The following is a 21514-nucleotide window of genomic DNA, read 5'->3' on the forward strand; positions in this document are numbered from 1 at the left end:
GATGTAGGTACAGCCCCCGCAATTCGATGGCGCGGCCCGATTTTGGGGGGCTATATCTCGTAAAGGGTCGCCCGTACGGGTGTGATTCATTCAGTGGCGTAGCTAGGATTCTCCGGGCCTAGTGCGGAACCAGATTTGTGGGCCCCCGAAAAAGTTTTTCGAGTCTTTTTTCGTGATTTTGGGGCCCCCATGGGCCTATCGTTTTCCAGGGGCCCGGTGCGGACCGCACCCCTAGCTACTCCACTGGGTTCATTAGACATTTTTTATCGCACAGGGAGTCTACCGTTTGGGGGGTTAAACCCCACTCCCACTCTCCTAGAATGTTACCCGGAAAGATATGAGCTAATATTACAGTGAAAGAATCACCAAAAACAAGGTAAATAGAAACGAACTCAAAACCTTTTTTCTAAGTAGTAGCAATTTGTTTATTCTTTACATCCATAATTCTAGTTCTTAGCTTCAATCGTTAAACACATTTTAATGTAGAAATAAACGTTTCATTATAATAATGGATATTCTACAGATTTAATATTTACTTAATCAAGACTAAAAACTAAGTTATTAGATTATAATCATGTGAGATATTTATATTTATTTCAGACTCATTTATATATTTTTTGTTATAAATTACTTTACATTTAAGTTTTTAGAGCTTTGACGATAAGAAAAGAATTAAATGTCATATCGTTCATTTAAAATTATCGACGATATTCAAATTAAATAAAATTATTACATAAAAGTAAAATTACATTATGAAAACATATCGATTTACAGTAAACACCTGTTTATGAATATTAACAACAATAAATTCGTTTAGAGCGATGTTTCCCAAAGTAGTTTCAATGGACTCCCGGGGGGGGTCGTTGGAATCGCTAATGGAGTTCGTTGCAAATTAAAATTAATTTGGGGGTGAATGGACAAGACGAGGGGGTCCACAAAAGGTTTAATAAAAGTTAAATGATTGTGACTCATTTTAATTATTATGAAAGTTGAAAATAGCAATAAATAAATTGATAGCCATTTTCAAGCTCCGACGTAAACGTTTGTTCTGTGAATAAAGTTATTGCTAGTAAAGTACAAATATTGTGTTTGTTTTTATTTTATCGTGTTTCCAGACTAATTAGAAAATTTTTAGATGGGTCGAAAAATATGTTCGATTTCTCGCAACAACGAAAATACTGCATCTGCGTCTTGCACGACGCTTTCTCTTAACACTTCCATTAAGCCTTAATCCTGTCCCTCTCCGCCGTGGGGAGGAGAATTTCGAAAAATCCCTTTTTAGTGTGCGTTCTCGTGACGTACCCTAACTGTGTACCAAATTTCAACTTTCAACTCCTAACTGTTTCGGCTCTGCGCTGATTATTATTATTATCAACTCGTCTCTATTACATACGTATAGATAAAAGTGGTTACTCAGGACGCGCACATTTGCTAGAATCAGTTTGTCCGCTCCGCTTGGAAGCGCGTTTACGCTCACGACCGTTGAACGCTGCCACTTAGGACGATGCCTTACTGTTAATTTAAGCAGATATAAGTTATTCACTAACAGCCACTTGGCACTGACCTTTACTCTTAGCTATTCGCAGCGGCAATCAAATTATTGGTGTTCGCTACACTCAGGTTTTCTTTTAGACCCTTCCCTTCGGGGACATCGGCCTTGCAGCCTAAATACTGCACACCAACATTAAACTTAGAAAGTTCAGTATCTAAACGAACGCCGTTCAGAGAAATCCTACCTTTCTGTACTGTCTATCTTCTTTTCCTCCTTCCTTTCCTATTTCCCTTACCATCTTTTCCGCCAACTAAACTCTTCGTATACGACAGTAGACTTTCGTTAAAGTGTATATATAGATCTTCGTGTGGGTGTGTGAGGGTCACTATTTCGTTACCCCTTTTAGAACTTAATTATTCCTATGCATTCTGTAGAAAATTTCTGAATATTCATAAAGATTTTTGTTTAAAGGCATTGATGCAATGTAATTTTCGTCGTTAAAGGTCAAGGAAGTGAACAGACAAACGGGGGTCGTGTGTCGTATTTCTAGTAGAGACAAACTTCATGACGATTTTACTCGTTATTAGAATTTACAATCTTCTTATATCAAACCAATCCCTATCTTAAAAATAAAGCGTTTTGCTATATTATGATGATTAGAAATTATAAAGATTTTTAAATTATCAGATAACATTACAGGTGGCAGCGCACAGGCATATTTAAATGTTGCCGGGTAAGTTAAAAAACTGGTAGCTGCATTTTTAAATGAAGTAAAAAATTTAATGAAAGCATTTATAATTAATTATTATCATCATAGTTGAGGTTTGAATACCAGAATGATTTCTGGAAAAATTTCTTGTAATTTTATGAAATGTGCACATTGTAAATAAATAATTAAATTAAAGAAGATAATTTATATATTTTAAAAGATTAAGCGTAGAGAATGTAAATTTTAATCGCTACAAAATACTTTGAATATGAATTAGTCTGATATTTAACATCGTTTTATTTTTTCCATTTAGCTAACTTTTACCCTGAAATCACAGAAAACAGAAACTAAAAAAGGAGAACGAAAATCCAATCTTGCAAGAAAGAAACCCACGATTCACTCTTTTCCACTCTTTCCACATCCCACCCTTAAGGAGGATGCACACATGCGGCGCGGCAAGGAAAAGCGGTGACGCAAACGCGTCTTCGCCGCGCGGCAGCGCAACCATACAAGCGGCAATCCGCTTACACTTCGGCGCATGCGTTCAGTATTCAAGATGGCGAACGATACCGATACTGCTGCTATCCCCGTGTTTACAAGTTTAGTTTTGTACGGCTTCTTTTATTTAGCTAGAAGGTTTCGTCGAAGATTCGAATGAAGATATACTAGATGACTTTTGCGGCAAGGAAAAAGGCAGAATGACGTCAATTTTTCTCGGCGCAGAAGTCGATTTTGTGCCGCTTTTCTCGTGCCGCAAAAGTTAGTCGAATTTTATCTTTTGCGGCGACCGTCGCCAAGATCCATTTCTATCAGCCAATAACAGTTCGTCTGATAGTCACGTGAGAAAATACAATCACGTGATGTTTTAATGGCGAAAAGTTCTACGCGGTTAACCGAGATAACTAACATCAGAATAAACAGGAAAGGAGAGTACATCTAACACAAATTCAACACACATAACCGTATATAATTTAATTCAAAAAACAAAACAATGCGCGGCCACGCGGCGAAGATGCGTTTGCGTCACTGTTTTTTCTTGCCGCGCCGCATGTGTGCCTCCTCCTTTAAGAATTTCTACTTCACAGGCTTGAACGTTGTAAATTCCTCTCATAGAAAACGTGTTATGAAGGAAGTATTCGTTTTATCTCAATCTAACCTATTCTACTATTATACATTTAACAATACCAATGAATAGAAATATGAATAAAACATTGTAATGTTAAAAAGTCATATTAAAGTAAATTTTATAGAATTTATTTAATGTACATTATTATTTCTTGCAGTTGTTCTTTGGATGAAACACAAAGTTTAGAAGAAAATATTTTACAAGATTAAAGAATAAATTGTATATTAAATACTATTTTACTTACATTGAAGAAGTAGGAGAAAGATGCATTCCTTGGATATAGAAATAAAGATCAATGGAAAAGCATGAAAATATACAAACGCTTTAAAAATAGTTTACAGAAATTGTTTACTTTAATATGTTGTCTCTAATTAGCTGTGGTTAAAAATATTAGTGATATGATATATTTATACACGAACTTTATAATCTCTAAAATTAGTTATCGTGTTTTGATACAGAAATCTACTTTTAGATATAAAAATGTTTATTTCTAGTTAAATATTATTAGTGGCTAGTCATTGTTGTAATTGAAGAAAATTTACTGATTATACACAGATAAAATATTATTTAAAACAATTTATATAATTGCAGATAAATGGAACCAAAAAAATTTTACATGTAAACACTGTAAGAAGAACTTGACATCTAAACAAAGTTTGCAACATCATGAAAGAATACATACAGGAGAAAAGCCTTACATTTGTGACGAGTGTAAACAGAAGTTTACACAAAAGTCGTACTTAATTAAACACCTTCGGACCCATACTGGAGAAAAGCCTTACACTTGTGAAGAGTGTAAACAGAAGTTTTCACGAAAGGATAGCTTAATTAAACATTTTCGGATCCACACTGGAGAGAAGCCATACACTTGTGATCAGTGTAAACAGAACTTTACAGAAAGGGGAACATTAATTAGACATCTTCGCACCCACACTGGAGAAAAGCCTTACACTTGTGACGAGTGTAAACAGAAGTTTTCAATAAAGGGAAACTTAATTAGACATCTTCGCAACCACACTGGAGAAAAACCTTACACTTTCAGCTTAATTAGAAAGGAGTAGCTTAATTGCACACATTCGGATCAACAGCGGAGAAAAATAGTAGGAATGACAATTATGTCCAGAGAAATTCATTAGAAACACAGACCTAAAAATAACATTACCATATTCACACATTAAAGTTTTTTTTTTCGAAATTTATAATTTTTATTATGTATAAGGATTATATGATTTATGAAAAACTGGTTTAAAATCAAAATCATTTGTTAATTTTGTTGAATTTTCTGAAAGTGTTAATTAAATACATTATAATTTCATACTCAGATATAATTTTCTTTTAATTTTATAATTCTATAGAAAAAAATATAAAAAAACAACGTTTCGTTTATCTACAGAACTCTGTAATTATTAGCAAATGAGGGTTTAAAACAAAATTTGAAGATTTGAGTTTGCTGAAATTATCTATTTAAAACGTTTTGATTGAATATTCAGAACAAAGTTTATGTATAATTAAAAAAGGTATGTACAACTTTTTTTAATAAAGTATTATTCCATCGATACTTGCCCGTATCAATTATAGTTAATATTAATTTATTCGATCAGTAATTAGGATAATGCGTATTCTGCTTTGATCCTTAATACATCAAATTGACAGTTCGAATTCCCCTTAGAACGTAACTGTACTTTAGGCGTACCGTGGATTTAGAGATTTACGTATTCGGTTAGTTCGAAATTCTTAGTGAAAGTCTGTCCGATTCGTGATATGTGTATGTTAACTCGTTCGTATAGATCAAAGTGTCTTCATACTGTAAGAAAAGAATAGACCAAAACAACTCTGATTTGGTAAATATTGCTTTGCATTTACAGTAACACATTTTCGGGTGTCACGTTACCAATTTCCACCTTTCTTTTTATTATCCCGTAAAATTCGGCTGGTTTTCGGTATTTCAAAATTAGACTACGAATAGCATATTGATATACAGTCGAGTCCGCATAATTCGTCATAGGTATAACTCGACACAGTCGGTTAAGTAGTCAGTTTTCTGTTATCCCGGCCGACTTACATAAGCATTAATGTTAAAAAACTCTAGTTTACTCAACACCGTTTAACTCGTCAACACTAAACGTATTTATATATATATAATAATAACAGATAAACAAAACGAAAATATACAATCTGTATCAACGTCAGAGCAGAATCAGATTTTGCATTTTGTCACGTCAAGCGTTATTTGTAGAACGTGTTTGACATTTCTGTTAGAAATGAGTGTCAGAAAGCTAGCAACGCTTACGCTAAGAAAAAAATAAACTTGTTTCTGCATTTGAATGTAAGAAAACATTGCAAGCCAAATTTGCAAAACAAAAGAAAAAAAACCTTCCAAAAACAACATTGGTGGGAATCCTTAAGAAAAAAGAGACAATTAAGAACGTTTTTCTTGGATTTTCATCGCGACTGTCTCGAAAACGCCAGAGAAAGTCGCCGTACAAAGATGTCGAAGATGATCTCATACGTTGGCTAAAGCAAATTCGTTCTTCGAATCTTCCTGTTTCGGGACCGAAAACAGGAAGATTCGATGAACTGAAACAAAAGGCGATAAAAATTGCTGGGGTACTTGGAGTAGAAACCAACTTTAATACCAGTGATAGATAGTCAGAGAGGTACATTGCACTGCTGTATTTTCCTAATTGTAGTATTGTGGTTTTCTTCAGCATCGCTTTAGTCGTCATATCTGATAACTCGACACATTTTCACTTCCCCTTGGGATGTCTACTTACGCGGACTAGACTGTATACGTAAGTCTAAGCTACTACGTTTTGAGCAACCTTAAAAATAATTTCAGCTACATTTCGAGGAATTCTCTTTTACTATTTATAAAACCAATCTGGCAACCTGTGAGGTTTTGTCCTAACACGTGCTGCGTACTTAAAATTTATTTATATTATTAGTAATTAACGGAAATAGTATTCTTTATACCGTGCGGTGTTTCTCTTCTGTTTTGAAAATATGAATTTTGTGCGAATTTGAAATTTCTGAGAATGAAAATTTTCTAAACAAGCTATACCCGTAGTTAAACTTAATACAGTATATGCATTACCGTTAGGGTTACTCATTTCTCAGTCTTTTGCTTGTCCCAGGATTTCGGAGGAAAAAGTGAACTGTTTCTCGGCGAACGGTTTACCTCCTAAACTGTTAGTATTCTGACAATTTTTGGGTTAATTATTCTTTCTATTTGCAAAATTTCCTCAACTTTAATACAAAATAAGAGCAAAGTGAACTTTTAAGAAATTTGCGGGATTTCCCGAAATGTGAAGAACTTCCCGGGGTTAAAAAAAACAACCCCGATCTCGGAATTTCATTTGAGAAACCCTAATTATCGTATATTGCCAAATCTTTTAATTTATAAATATATGAAGTTTATTAATTTATATATATGAAATTTATGAAATAATGTTGATAAAATGTGTGATTTCTGTACATTAGGCCTCGACTTAACGACAACATCAATCCTGCACAATTGATTACATAAGTTTCATTAAACTTATGATAAATTATTACTGAATTAATCACAGCGAAATAGCAATAAAATGTAAACAAATTTTAATTTAAAGCTTTCGAATTTCTGTAGTAAAAAATTTAGTTGCAGTCTTATACCTGTTTAACACAACAAATGAATCCTCTTTCTGATAATAAAAAAACGTTTTAAACAAATTCAAATGTTTATAAGGTAGACAGTTACGAAAAGAAATGACGCGCCTTAATGCTGCCACACAGTAGAAACTAAATACTACAAGCAGAAAAGATTATGAAAAACAATCGATTGAGTGCGGTATTAAACAAATTCGAAAATAGCTTTTCGCCTTTTATAATAATTAATAATATTAAAATTATTTTATAACAAAATCTCATAACAGATGATGCAACACACAACTTTCTAAATTACGAGTGCCGGAAAATAGGTGTTATTATAAATTTTCTTTTTAAATAGAAAATGATTCATTAAATAGTTTAATCAAAGTTAGTTGATTCTATCCTACAAAACCATTTCGGAATTAAAACAGTTTCAGAATAATTACACAAGATAATATCAATCGTAACAATTTTATGTTCAGTTTATGCGTAGGCAGTTTTTTTTTCAACCTCCGATCGTCCATAAAAAAAAGGCAAGTGTAAATAACAAAATGAATTTATTATCAAAAGTTAGAGCCGATTCTAGTGATCATGTGCCGAATAAACTTGTTATAAATGCTATTTACATTACGAAAAATAGATATAGTAAAAACAAAATAGTTCAAATTTCTGCCACTAGGCGAAAATATGGCGCGTCAAGTATAAAACAAGTAATAATTTATTTTATATGCCGAAATATCATCATTATATAAAGCTATATTAATATCAATACGAAATCATGAAATTTATTATGAAATAACTTACATTACGTACAATGTTGTTCTTTCCAATGTTTCCTGTAATTTTTTGTAGCTAAGCGGAACGTGTCTGAGCAAAAAATTTTTCTGAGCATATATACTGTATACATATAATCTTATTTTTTCCTATAAAGATTAAAATAATTAATTATAAAGTAGAGATTAAATTTCATTTTAAAACATACTTCCATACAAAATATTATCTTTTGTCAATGATTTAATGTATTTAATCGAAATGTACGTAGCAATAATCATGTTGCAGACAGAGTGAGAAATATGTAACCAACAATTCAAATCAGTGTGCACGCTCGCCTGCGCGGCACATAAATTCTCGTGCGCGGCAACAATTTCAGCAGTGCGCAGCCGCGCAGCTTAGAGGGAACATTGGTTGTTTCTACTTGTTGTTCCACTGCCCTTGTAAAATTTTCTGCCGTATTTGTCGGTGATTTTCATCACTGAGAAAGTAAAAAAACTGCATAGTTCATGTCTGCTGTTATTAGAACAGTTTGGTTAAGAACAACCTATCATATTGTTTTTGAAAGGTAAAATATAAACCAAAAAAGCCTGCTTAGTTACTACTAGCCCGTGTTGGCTATCTCAATGAATTATTATAGTTGTATAGCGCTTTACTACGATTACACCTACTGTCATCTAGCAATATTCGGACGAACTGTTTAAGTTCTGTCCACAGGAAACAAGCGAGTGGCTTTTAGAAACCGCGTTTTTTATGAACTATAGAGAGTGCTGAACTTTCACAAAATAGTAATGTAAAAGTAATCATATATTACTATTTCATATACTGATATATGCCGCTTGTAGCTGTTTATCGAGAAATTTTATAGAAATAGAACAATTATTGTAGCAGAAGACGTCATGTGGTATCAAAACAACTGAGTGAAATCGTTCTATACATATTTGTGCCCTTTGAGTTAAAAAACATCAGCTTTCACATCTACTTCATCATGGCCGGATTTACAAGTAAGCTATGTAAGCTGTTGCCTTTCACGATAACAAATGTTAGAGAATTCTAACAACAGAGTTTTAGCGAGTAGTCATCTGTCTTTTCGAAGATCTCATGAAACAATAGGAGCGTCGAATAATAGAAATTTTTTTAGTCTAATAGAACTATTAAGTAAATTTGACCATGTGCTAACGAATAATGTAAACAGAATTAAAAATACGAAAATAAGAATTGTGCATCGTTTGGCGAATACATCTCAAGATGAAATTATTAATGCGTTAGGTAATAAAGCCCTTAATAAAATTAAAGACGATATAAAAGCTGCCACATATTACAGTATCCAAATGGATTGTACTTCTGATAATTCTCATAAGGAGCAAACTTCAATAATAATTAGATATGTAAATTTTGTAAACAAATAATTAATTATAAATGAATCATTTATAGGATTTATTGAAGTAACTGATATGACTGGTGAAGGACGAGTAAATACGCCTTTAAAAAGTACTTTAAAAAATACTTTGAGTCTGACACTCACAATGGAGATAAAAAAAAAACCAATAAATTTGTTGCCCTTGTTGATAGGGAATGTCGCAATAACTTTTATGGCTTTTAAGTTGTCGCGCAGTGTCTATTAAATTCTATAATATCGTTATTTATTTTTATTTTTTGTTGTTATAATATTGTTTTCAAAAGTAATGTCTAATTAATTATTAATTATTATTTTCTTTTCATCATATAATTTTTATTTATCAGTTTTATAATTAATTTATGATTATTCCTCATATATTGGGCGATGCAAGTTGCTTTTTTCACATTTACTAACCGACCAGCGAGCTATATGTGAAAACAGACGAGCTATAAATTGCCGGGAAATATCCCGCCCCTTGGCAATGATCTTGAAAATCAGTTGTAAAACGTGCGATTAGAGATCCGGATGGCACAACGCGCTGATTGGTCAGCTGAATGACGTCAACCCACTGAAATAGGAAATGCTGGTCGATTAGTCTAGTCCTCATATTGTAGTGAGAGAGAACAGCTATTTTTAAATTGATTTTTCATTTGTGATTTTTCTTTTCAAATATACATATAACTAAGCGTGCATTCGAAATGTTTCCTTGCAACATTTGTGAAAAAGAGTACAAGGCAAAGAAAAGCTTAATTAGACATCAACGTCTTTTACACAACGTTGTGACATGTCAGTTAGGAAAAAATTTGCCTTGTCCATTTTCTTTAAGTGAGGAATGTTTGAACCTGGCATGTGTCTCAATTGAAAGTTTAAGACAGCACTGTATTGAAAAACACGGCTATGAAGAATGTGAAGAACAGCTAACGTTTAATGATACGTCAGGTAAGTTTTGAGTGTCAAACCATAATTTGAGTGTTTTTAAAGTAGTTCTCAGTATAGGCGATTCTTAAATTAATGGTATATCTGAAACATGTAATGTTAAAAGTGTATTTAACAGATAAAGTTTTGTAGTATGACAAGTATTAAGATTAAACACTGTATAACAGTGAATAGAATACTACTTTTTGGTAGAAGTTACTTTTAGTTAATTTATACCTACTTTTTAGTTTTTAGCCGGTTTGGATTTTTATAAGTTGTGTTTTATGTGTAGCTGCAAGACTTACTATAAATTACAGTTCTTACTTGTTTTCCTAAAAGTGAACTTTTTGTGGAGTGTCTTTGTTTAATTGGAGTAAATAATAATACAATTTTAATTTTATAAGTTACAATAAGCTGCTTAAGTTACAAAAAAGAAATGTATAAAAGTTACTCATCTGAGAAACTAATTAATATTGTACTTTCTCTCACTAGAATTTTTTGTCTGGAAAGATAAAGAAGAGAAGTTGGTAAAATCATCTTTTATATCACGTAATGGTCCAACAACACTTTCCGATGGCAGAATTAAAAAAATCTATACATGTCGTCGATCAGGAAATTATGTTCCAAAAGGATGTGGGAAACGTCAAATAAAATCACAGGGATCTTGCAAAAGTGGAAAGATATGTCTTGCTTCTATTGAGGTTTTCATCACATCAAATTCAATAATAGTTAAATACCATAAAAATCACTGTGGACATGATCTCAGTCTTGCACACATCCATTTGTCTGATAGTGAAAAAGCAGTTATTGCAGGTAAAGTGTATTTTACTGGTTGATTTGCAAAAAGTAATAAATGATTAATTATCAATACTTTACTTTTTAGGAAAACTTGCTAATGGAGTCACCCTGCAGAGAATCTTAGATGATATTCGAGATACTGCAAGTAATGAACTTTCTCGCATTCATCTTGTGACAAGAAAAGATTTGCAAAACATTAAGTGTGCATATAACCTTCAGGAAAAGAAGAAATATCATCCTGAAGATAAGATCAGTGTGCAGTTATGGGTGGATAAAATGAAATCGTTAGAACAGTCTCCAGTTTTATATTTTAAACAGCAAGGGGAAGTTGATGCTCAACAGAAACTTGGTAATGAAGATTTTATATTGATAATCATGTTACCTATTCAACAAGAATTATTAAAGATGCTAGGACAGCAGATGATCTGTGTGGACTCCACTCATGGCACTACTGCATATGATTTTTATCTTAGTACTATATTAACAGTTGATGAGTTTGGAAGTGGTCTACCATGTGCATACTGCTTAAGCAATCGAATAGACACAACTTCATATTCTTTGTTTTTTGCTGCCGTCAGAGAAAAGCTTGGAAAACTGGAAACCACTGTTTTTATGTCTGATGATGCCTCTGCGATTTACAATGCGTGGAAAGATATTATGGGTCCTGCTACACATCAGTTATTGTGCACATGGCATGTAGATAGGGCTTGGCGTAAAAAAGTTCTCTCATCTTTCCCTGATAAGGTTACACAAGCTCTTATGTACAAGATGCTAAGAGTTCTTCTTGAAGAACCAAATCCAGAAAAATTTGAAAATCTGATAAAGGAATTCATTCAATCATTAAACCAAAAAACGAAACTAAAGAATTTCAAAAGTATTTTGTTCATACTTATGCTTCTCGTCCTAAAGTGTGGGCATACTGTTATAGAAAAGGTCTTGGCATAAACACAAACATGTATTTGGAGGCCATGCATAGAGTTTTAAAACATTGTTATTTGGAAGGTAAAGTGAACAAGAGAGTGGACCATTGTATTGATGTGTTGTTAAAGATGACTCGTGACAAATTGTTTGAACGCATCATAAAGATGTGTAAGGGGACTATTTCACACAGGCAAGCAAAAATACATAAAAGTCACAAAGAAAGTGAAGCAATAGCATTTTGTGATATTACCAAAGTCATTGACAGTATACAATGGCAAGTAAAATCACAAAGCATAACAAATTCTATATATGTGGTGGAGAAAAAAAATGAGAACATTGAAGACCATACTCAATGCAAGTTGTTATGTAACAAATGTAATGTGTGCGTACATGTGTATTCATGTACTGTACATGTCCGGATTACGAAGTGAGTTTAAACATGTGTAAGCACATTCATGCTGTAATCAAAATAGAAAAAGAAACTTCTAACAGGAATGCAACAAATGAATTATCTTGTGACATTTTGGCTGATGATCCGAATACACTTTTTAAGAGTGTAGAAAATTATCGTGTATGCATAAGTAAAGAAACTAAAACTATTGATCAATCGTCTGAATATTGTGAATTGGAAAAAAATTTAAATGCAGTTCATGCAATAGTGAAAAAAAGAAAACTCAATAAAATACAAATGTGTGAGCTAAACACTTTCCTTAATGATTGGTTGAGAAAAATTTCAGTGGAATCCTCATTTAACATTAATTCAAGCACTACCTGCAACAATATACCTGCAAATAAAAATATTACAAAGCAAACTAGATACAAATCAACTAAACAGAAATCCAAGAAGAGAGATTCAGCATATTCCATGAAAAAAACCTAGCGAAGCACAAAAGGAAAACATTCAGAAAATGATGAAGAATAAAGGAGAAAGTGTTTTAGAGATCCATACTGATAATGATCATGTATACTAGCACATTTACATTTTGCTTGTATTTACAGATATTAAATTGAACACATTTAATTGGATTTACTACCGTATTTGATTTATTTTATCAAGTAGTTTTAAAGATGGTAGACCTTTTCACTCAATCATATTTTAATAAAGCATTTTTGTACATTTACTGTAATAAAATCATCAAAAACAACAAATTTAAATTGCAAATTAAGTGTTTTGTACATATTTCATTAGACAATATATATTTTTAACCTTACAGAAAACTTATGTAATACAGTAGAGCGTCGAAAATTGGAACGTCGGTAATTGAAATGGCCGGAAACTGGAACGATTTTCAGTCGGACTGTGTCGTGCTGAATCGAACGTTTTTGATACTAAATTTACTTCTAAAGTATAATTTTCATGTTTTTTATATTCTTCAATATATTTATTTTGTTTGTACAAAATAAAGAAATAATTTTTAACGATACGATAGCCTCGATTATTATTATAAAAGTTTTCGTTAGGTTTAAAATCGACGAAAATTCAACACGAAGCGACACGCAACGGAGAAAAATTCAACAGGAAGCGATACGCAACAAAGAAAAATTTGAACATCGGACAGGTTAATATATTTTTTCGTACATAATTGGAAATTGGAAAAAATGGAGAAAGTGTTACTTGGTCTACTTGGAACGACCCCAGTCCCCAATTGGTTCCAGTTATCGACGCTCTACTGTATTTTAAAAAATATTACAACAGAATGTCCTGACTGGAAAGGCAGATTAGTTAACAATTTAATATATATATATATTTTCACCTAAACATAATTCATTCTTTTTAATGCATAATTGTTAACTTAATATTTAAAATGTTTTATTTTTTGTACAAATTCTGTAATCCATTGGTTTGCTTTTCAAATCAAATCCTGTGGAAACAAATATAGACACTGGATATCACTTCACTTTATATGTTCCTAGCAACCAGGTATACAGCACATATGAGGCATCTAGAAATAGTTATTCATTAGTATGGTAATATTATTTTAACAAAAAAAAGGGTTAAAACATAGCTTACTATGAAAATATTACAGTACAAATGCAACATTATTTTTCCTGACATTCATATTGATATGAAATATGGAAATGTAGAATAAATATTATCATGATAATTTAAATATGAAGTATTTTATGGAAATTCTTATTTAGAACATATAACTATTATATTCAAAGAAATTTAAATACAGTATTATTGATTGTTCAACAATTTATACAGGAATACTATACTTTAGTCAAATTTGTATGACCATTTTTCAAATTAAAACATATTTACAGATATCATGGAACTAGATATATGAACTTTCTGTGAATTTAAAATGTGTTTTCTTAACCCACTGATTTTGAACTGACATTCAAAAGCACAAAAATATCTATTGACAAAAGAACTCAATCCTAACTGAAGCATTTCAAAAATTTTCTTTGATATGAGTTATATATGAAGAATAGTCTTTATTCAAAATTCTTCAATAACTTTTACATTTAAACTTTATAATTTGTTAAGCAAGATTTGTGAAAATTTCCTTCTTCAGAGGTATACAAAACTTAGTTAATTTTATTGTTTCAACTAATTAAATCGAATGCATATGAGAAATTCAAAAAATGGCTCGTCTTAATTATAAATTCCATCTTGTTTTGAACTTTTAATGAATAATAACTGTCACAAAGTATAACTTTTCTGTTATTTATTATCTGTGCACGCATACGAGGTATTTAAATTTATAAAAGTAATCACACTATTAAAATGATCTATTATGTATAATTTGGTTGAGAGGTGCATAAAGATCAAGTGTGAAGTTAAAATTCGTTCAAACAGAAATAAATAAACCTTAGTAATTTTTTTAAGTAAAAGTAAGCCATTTTAAAAACATTCCTGTAAATTTGTAAATTTCGCTTGCATGTTTTATTAATCATACAGTTAAAAAATAATAATTTAATGTAGTTTGCCAACTTGTAAGTTAACACTTTAGTAAAAGTACAAATATATTATTAATTTAAAGAAAATCTATTGATTCTGATATATTTTAAATGTGAACAAAAGATTTATTTTGTATTTTTATAATGCACGTTATTAATGTTATATGTACTGTATTATATTCGCTCCATACTACAACTAAAAGAAAACAATCTATTCCAGCATGACTTCGTTCTGAGGACCACAAAATATAATCGATCAGTGGGTTGACGTCATTCAGCTGACCAATCAGCGCGTTGTGCCATCCGGATCTCTAGTGGTACGTTTCTACACGGCGACGGGGAAATTGTTTCTACCCTACGTTTGACGTGGGCGCGTTCCCTGTAACCTCGAAACGGAGTCGCGAGATTATCAGAGGTGATTCAAACTCCTCCGATAATCTCGAACGACGGGCGCTTTGACGTGATTGATCGGCAATTATGCAAATTTTATTTTTCCGAACTTGGAGTATGCGTGTTGTATTGTGCGAAAAGATTATTTCGACAATTGGATACTTTTGAAATTTTTCTATTATAAGGAAATTAATAATAATAATAATAATAATAATAATTTTCCTTGCGAATTTAAGTAATTGGAATTTATTTATTGGAAAATTGGCTAAGCGATTTTTCCAATTTTTGGATAGATATTTCACAAGTTAGTCATGTCGAATTGCGATTTAGAATCGTACGAATTTTGGAAAGAATATACTGGGCGACGTTTTTATTAGTTAATTGAAGCAGAGTTTTCTGAACTAGGATTAGACAAAAAAATTGATGGCGGACCGAAATTTGCCGTAAAATTGCGTATCCAACACACCGAGGAAGTTTGCCAGAAATGTGGCCAAACATGCAAATTGAGTTATCGCAGCGACTGGAAATCATGCGTGATGCGTTGCCGAAAATGCTGGCGGAATAGTTCGGCTTTCGAAGGAACGTTCAAAGGAAAATGTGGCAATATGTCATGGGCGAATCTTTTGACATTCATATGGCACTATTTCGGTTTAGAATTCATGACGAGTAATTCGGCAATTTCCTCGGGTATTTTTAAAAAGGCAGGCATAGACTGGTCGAATACATCCCGGTCACGGAAAAATACCTAGTTGGAAAGAATTAGAGACTATTCCGGCTGCTCCCTCACCTAATGTCAGCAAGGAAAAAAACAGCAAAAGAAAAAACAAGACAAAGGTGAAAAAAAGAGAGAAAAGTGTTAAAACGAAAGAGAAAAAAAAAACCTCGTTACGTATCGAAGAGTCATGTTCTGTCGACGGGAAACGCGGAAAAAGGGGAAAAGCTCAGTAACAAAGTAAGTTATCCTATTTTTTGTTATTTGTATTTTTTAGTATTTTTATTATAGAACGTACTGGTAGAAATAATCTTATTATAGAACGTAGGGTAGAAGTAATTTCCCCCTCGCCATCTAAATCTACGGTAGAAAGGAAATTCTCCGTCGCTGTGAATAATGTAGGGTAGAAAAATATTCCCGGTCGCCGTCTAGAATGTAGGGTAGAAAAGATTTCCCCGTCGCCGACTTCGCGACCATAGGTAACATTAAACAAAAATACTTATAAAAAAATAAAATCTCTTGATTTTCATCATGTCAAATCACAGAGAACAAGTCTTCCATTGCAGAAATGAGCTTTTATTAGAGTCTTTCCTGAGAAATGTGTTAATACGTCAGCCATTTTTTGAAAAAAGTTAAAAAATTCACTTATGCTTATTTTAAAGAGTCTTGATAAAACCTAATTATTTAACCAACTATGGAACAGCGAATTCGAGTCTAAATAATCACGGAGTAAGTTTAATAATAGGTTAAGGAGAAAGGAATCAAATGCCTGAGAACAAAAAATGAACATCATTTTTCGTTCTATCTAAACCACGTGACTACGGAACGATTCGTGACATCACGTGTCTCGATGTAAAGTAGCAAAGCTCCGCTTACCAATTAGAAACACGTTTATGCTTACAAGCTGACCTTACAAAATTGTTTTGAGAATGTTTGGAAATATTTAAAACTACCGTTAATTAACAAGTCACTTCTAACATGGTTTTAAAATGTTATATTCTGTACTGAGTATTATGTTATTTATCCTATTTTCCATTTTTACATTTTTCCTGCCTAACGTCTAATTTGTAAATGGCTCTCCGGGGAGACGGCTCAGGGACAGGAAATTCGTACCGCGTTTTCTTCCGCTTCTAACAATAACTTTTTCCACATTTTTAGATATTTCTCTGCCAAGGAAAATTTCGTTTTTTTTGTTTTTTCTACGAGTTACTACAACTGAACAAAATAACCACTCTCGACATGAACAGGATCTCGAGTCTACTCTGTAACAAGGAGAGGGCCAGACCTTCGAATCTCCGATTGGAACGAAACATGAAAAACAAATAGCCCTAAACACAAATAATTTCTTGTCCAAATAAACGGATCTATTTCTAAATCGTTTCCGAAAAACGTGCCTCTGAATATTAAATGTTTGGCTTATAAAACTAGAAGTTACACTTGTGTTCAAAGTTTATAGAACCATAGATTTTAAAACAGTGACGTCATTTTTGTTATGGGAAAAAGAAGTTTCTTTATATTTAACTTATTTATATCGTGAAATAAAATTTTTATTTGTACATATTTTCGCTGGTTGTTGCATATTATGACTGCACATTCGATTAACCTTCATACGTTAATGCGCATGGACGAATAAGACAAGTCTGACACGAAAATTGAGTAGTATAGTCACATCTTATTTTTTGATTGTTAATTTTATGGATAATTTCCTCGTGCGCTCGTGGTTGTCACACTTCGAATAAGAAAACCATCAGATCTGAAAATAAACATTAAGAAAAAAGAATTTATTCAAGGATATAAAAGAGTAATATCTAGAGAATTCGCTTCGTAAAACTACAAGTCATGTCCCGAGTTTATAATTTCTTCTTCTATGAGCTTTAAACGTGAGGAATGATACGTTACAGTAATAAAATAATTATGCTACACTAAATAATTCGTAAATTGCAGAAAATAGAATTTCGTAACCTTCAGGTCCGATGTTTAACATTTTATTCACTCGAGTATGAAAGTTCGACATCCATTCAGAACTTCAGTCTTATAAGCAAAACACGTAAATTTAAAAAAAACATTGTTTAAAACGCCTTAGAAGTTGGTCATATTATTTAGACAAGAAAACATGTGTTTAGGGCTACTTGCTCGTCGAGCTTCGTTCGAATTTCAGGACTGAACGTTTAGTCCTTTCTTGTTATCGAATTAATTTATCAGAAGTAGATGCACAAGCCGAAAACAGTCGATTTTCCATGTATGTAAATAAATATAGCACACACTCAACTATAAATAAATTTTGAGTGAATTTTCAGAATTTTCCCAACTTTTTAATTAATATTTCCTTAGAAATCTACAGTTTTAACAAAGTTTTTCTAATCTTACAGCTCCGTACATATAGACAATTTTCTTAATTAGGGTTACTATCGCCGAGGGGCTTCCTCATTGTTCAGGAATTTATTCTTAGAAAGGATTCAGGCCACGTGTGGAAAAGGAACAAAAGAAACAGAATGTAGACGAACAGAATAGTGTAGTGTGGTCAAGGCACTCAACTTGTATGGACGAATACTATTTTACTTATTATTTATTTATTTATTTATTTATCTAGATTGGAAAAGACGTACGAAAAAAGAAACACAGAGTTTAACTCTTCTAAGAAGTAAAAGTGAAGGAAGAAAATAATTTCAAAATGATATGAGCTATTATTACAGTGAAAGAATCACCAAAAACAAGGTAAATAGAATCGGACTCAAAACTTTTTTCTAAGTAGTAGCAATTTCTTTATTCTTTACATCCATAATTCTAGTCCTTAGCTGAAACCGTTAAACACAGTGATGAAACGAAATTGTACTTAAACATTTTATTACAACAGGCCTGGCCAACCCAAATTGTTTCGCGGGCCACTTTGATCACGCGTAACATTACGGTGGGCCACAATTTAGGCAAACATGCTTTTAAAAAAGTAAAACAAATATAAAATGAATAAGATTTTGTTGTTATACCAAGACATCGTACTCGCACTTGCGCATTATAACAATGACACATGCAAATTTTCATTTATTTAATTGTTTTGTTTTACACATAACGGGAAACAAAAGTTTTAATAGATATATAATATCACTTAGCGGGCCACAGTTTAACGTGACGGGCCGCAGGTTGGCCAGGCCTGCATTATAATAATGGATATTCTATAGATTAAATGTTCACTTAATGAAGAATAAATATGAATGATTGGACTATAATCATGTTAGATATTTATATTTATTTCAGACTTAATTAAATTTATTTATATATTTTTTGTTATAAATTACTTTACATTTAAGTTTTTAGAGCTTTGACGATAAGAAAAGAATTAAATGTCATATCGTTCATTTAAAATTATCGACGATATTCAAATTAAATAAAATTATTACATAAAAGTAAAATTAATTATGAAAACATATCGACCTCTAGTAAACACCTGTTTATGAATATTAACAAGAATAAATTCGTTTAGAGCGGTTTTTCAAAGTGGTTTCAATGGACCAAGAAGGTCGTTGGAATCGCTAGTGGAATACGTTGCAAATTAGAATTAATTTTGGGGTGCAAGGACGAGATGAAAGATCTAGAAGAGGTTTAGTAAAAAGTTAAATGATTGTGACTCACTTTCATTGTTAAGAGAGTTCAAAATAAATAGCAATAAATAAATTGGTAGTCAATTTTAAGCTCCGACGTAAACGTTTGTTCTGCCAATAAAGTTAGTGCTAGAAAAGTACAAATATTGTGTGTTTTGGATTTCATCGTCAATTTTTAGGTTTTTTTTTATTCAAAAGACTGTTACTTAAAAAATCTAATATTATCAGAAAGAATATTAAAAATAGAAAATAACTTGATAATCGTGTTGTAGTTAAAATTTACGCATTTGCTAAGTATTTTATAGTTACTTTTATGTTATAAATTACATTAATAACATAAAAATATTTTACTATAACAAATTTAAATATAGAACAATGTACTTTTTAATTAAAATATATTGTTAATTCTATACAATTTAATTCTTTATTTTATTTTATAATCATCTATAGTTTATAATGTATGAATCATAATAGAATTTATAATTTTAACGATTAAAACTATTTAATGACTAAAAATATATAAGTAATACATTTATTGTGGTCAAAAAGATGGTCTTCTATTTAATTTATAACACAATTATAAAGATATAATATTTTTTTTATTATATTAAACACTTTTCTCGAAAATGGCCAACCTTTAGCTAATAACTTTAGTAAATATTACTTTAAATTGGTAAATGTTTTATTTATATTTTGTTCTTACATCATCATTTATAATTCAAGTCATCAAAGTTAAATTTGTAATTTTGCTATTATATACTTTTGTTGGGTATTTCACCTTGGGGTTCATGGTCAGGTTTTTTCTATGAAAAGTGGTCTATTGGCATAATAAGTATACAAACCATCGGTTTACAGCCGTGGTTATCAATCTTTTTGAACCCGGGAAACACTAAACTTTGACATTTTTTCCGCGGAACGCTTAAAAACGGAGGACCCGTAATCCGCGGACCATGGATTGAGAACCAATGGTCTAGTGAATGGTTTATATATTTATTTATAGGGTTTAATTGTAGATGTTACCTTTAGCTTAGATTAGTTAGGCCTGTAGTGTAGTTTTATATAAAATATATAAGTTATCTAAAAGATCATCTGTACCTGAATGTACGAAATATATCTTTATTCTAATTTATTTTTACGTATGTCTACGTTACACAAATATATTAATATTTTCGAGAAGGTTTCTTTTTATTATAAACGAATAATACCGGGCATGAAAAAAGTTCTTGTATTATTGACGTCCAACTCTTTACTTTCCACCTTGTGTGGTTTTGATTTTTAGCGAGTATTAATTCTAAATTATGTCGCTGCTGCATACAGCGCCAATATGAAGAAGCTCGATTTCAGGTAGGGGAGACCGGGACTAGTTGTCACAGTTTTTAGTCATTTCTAGTTTTAGGGTCTATAATATCAATTTATTTAGGTTTAAGTGAAAATGTATACATTTACATATCTTTTCATTTGGTTTATAATAAATATATAAACATTCAATGATTTTTTGTCATAATTATTATTTTAGAAAGTGTTACCCTGTGACAACATACCCGTGGAAGGGTAATTTGTCACAGAGTAAGTGGTTTATTATCACAGGGTATGTAGTCTAAGTTCTCACATTTCATGAGTTTATTTTGCTTATGTTAAATTATTCGTAATATGACATTTACTCGTGCCAATTCTATAAAGAAGATAGATTTCTAATTATTTATTCTGCGAAAGACAAGTAACTCGAATCTTTATATATTTTTTTCACAGTCACAGTTGTGACAAACATAATATGGATTTACATCTGTGCATAGCTCGTGAGATCAAACTCTCACCACAAACCAAACAGAAAGTCTTTTTTTTCTCTTCTGATGAGTCAGTCTTAGTGACAAGTTGCCCCGTTCGATGTGTGACAATTTGCCCCAAATGAACTTTCTTAACAAATCAGGTTCATAGTTTCTAATTTCAAAATAGAAAATTCGATTGCTCATAATGTACAGTAACATATACATTAAGGATCCATCTAATAGGGAATACAGTTTTATCTTGAGGAAACCATGTTTTATGCTTTCTTTCTTTCGAAGACACAATGCAGAGACAGTAGATTTAAAACACTGAGCAAATTTTCATCCTTTATTCGGTTGGAACGCTTTTTACATCGCGCGTTTCGAG

General features: G+C 31.8%; 1 protein-coding gene across 1 annotated transcript in view; it reads left to right on the forward strand.

Moving 5' to 3' along the window:
* Window positions 1–21514, forward strand: part of LOC136968134 (zinc finger protein 850-like) — a 62374-nt gene that overhangs the window by 14559 nt on the left and 26301 nt on the right. Inside the window, 4 exon segments of the mRNA XM_067262092.1 lie at window positions 3874–4384; window positions 9879–10063; window positions 10532–10852; window positions 10923–11711. Coding sequence (XP_067118193.1) covers window positions 3874–4384; window positions 9879–10063; window positions 10532–10852; window positions 10923–11711 — 1806 coding nt within the window.

The sequence above is a fragment of the Centruroides vittatus genome, unplaced genomic scaffold, assembly GCF_030686945.1.
Source record: "Centruroides vittatus isolate TY-2023 unplaced genomic scaffold, ASM3068694v2 contig_1401, whole genome shotgun sequence".
Lineage (NCBI taxonomy): Eukaryota > Metazoa > Arthropoda > Arachnida > Scorpiones > Buthidae > Centruroides > Centruroides vittatus.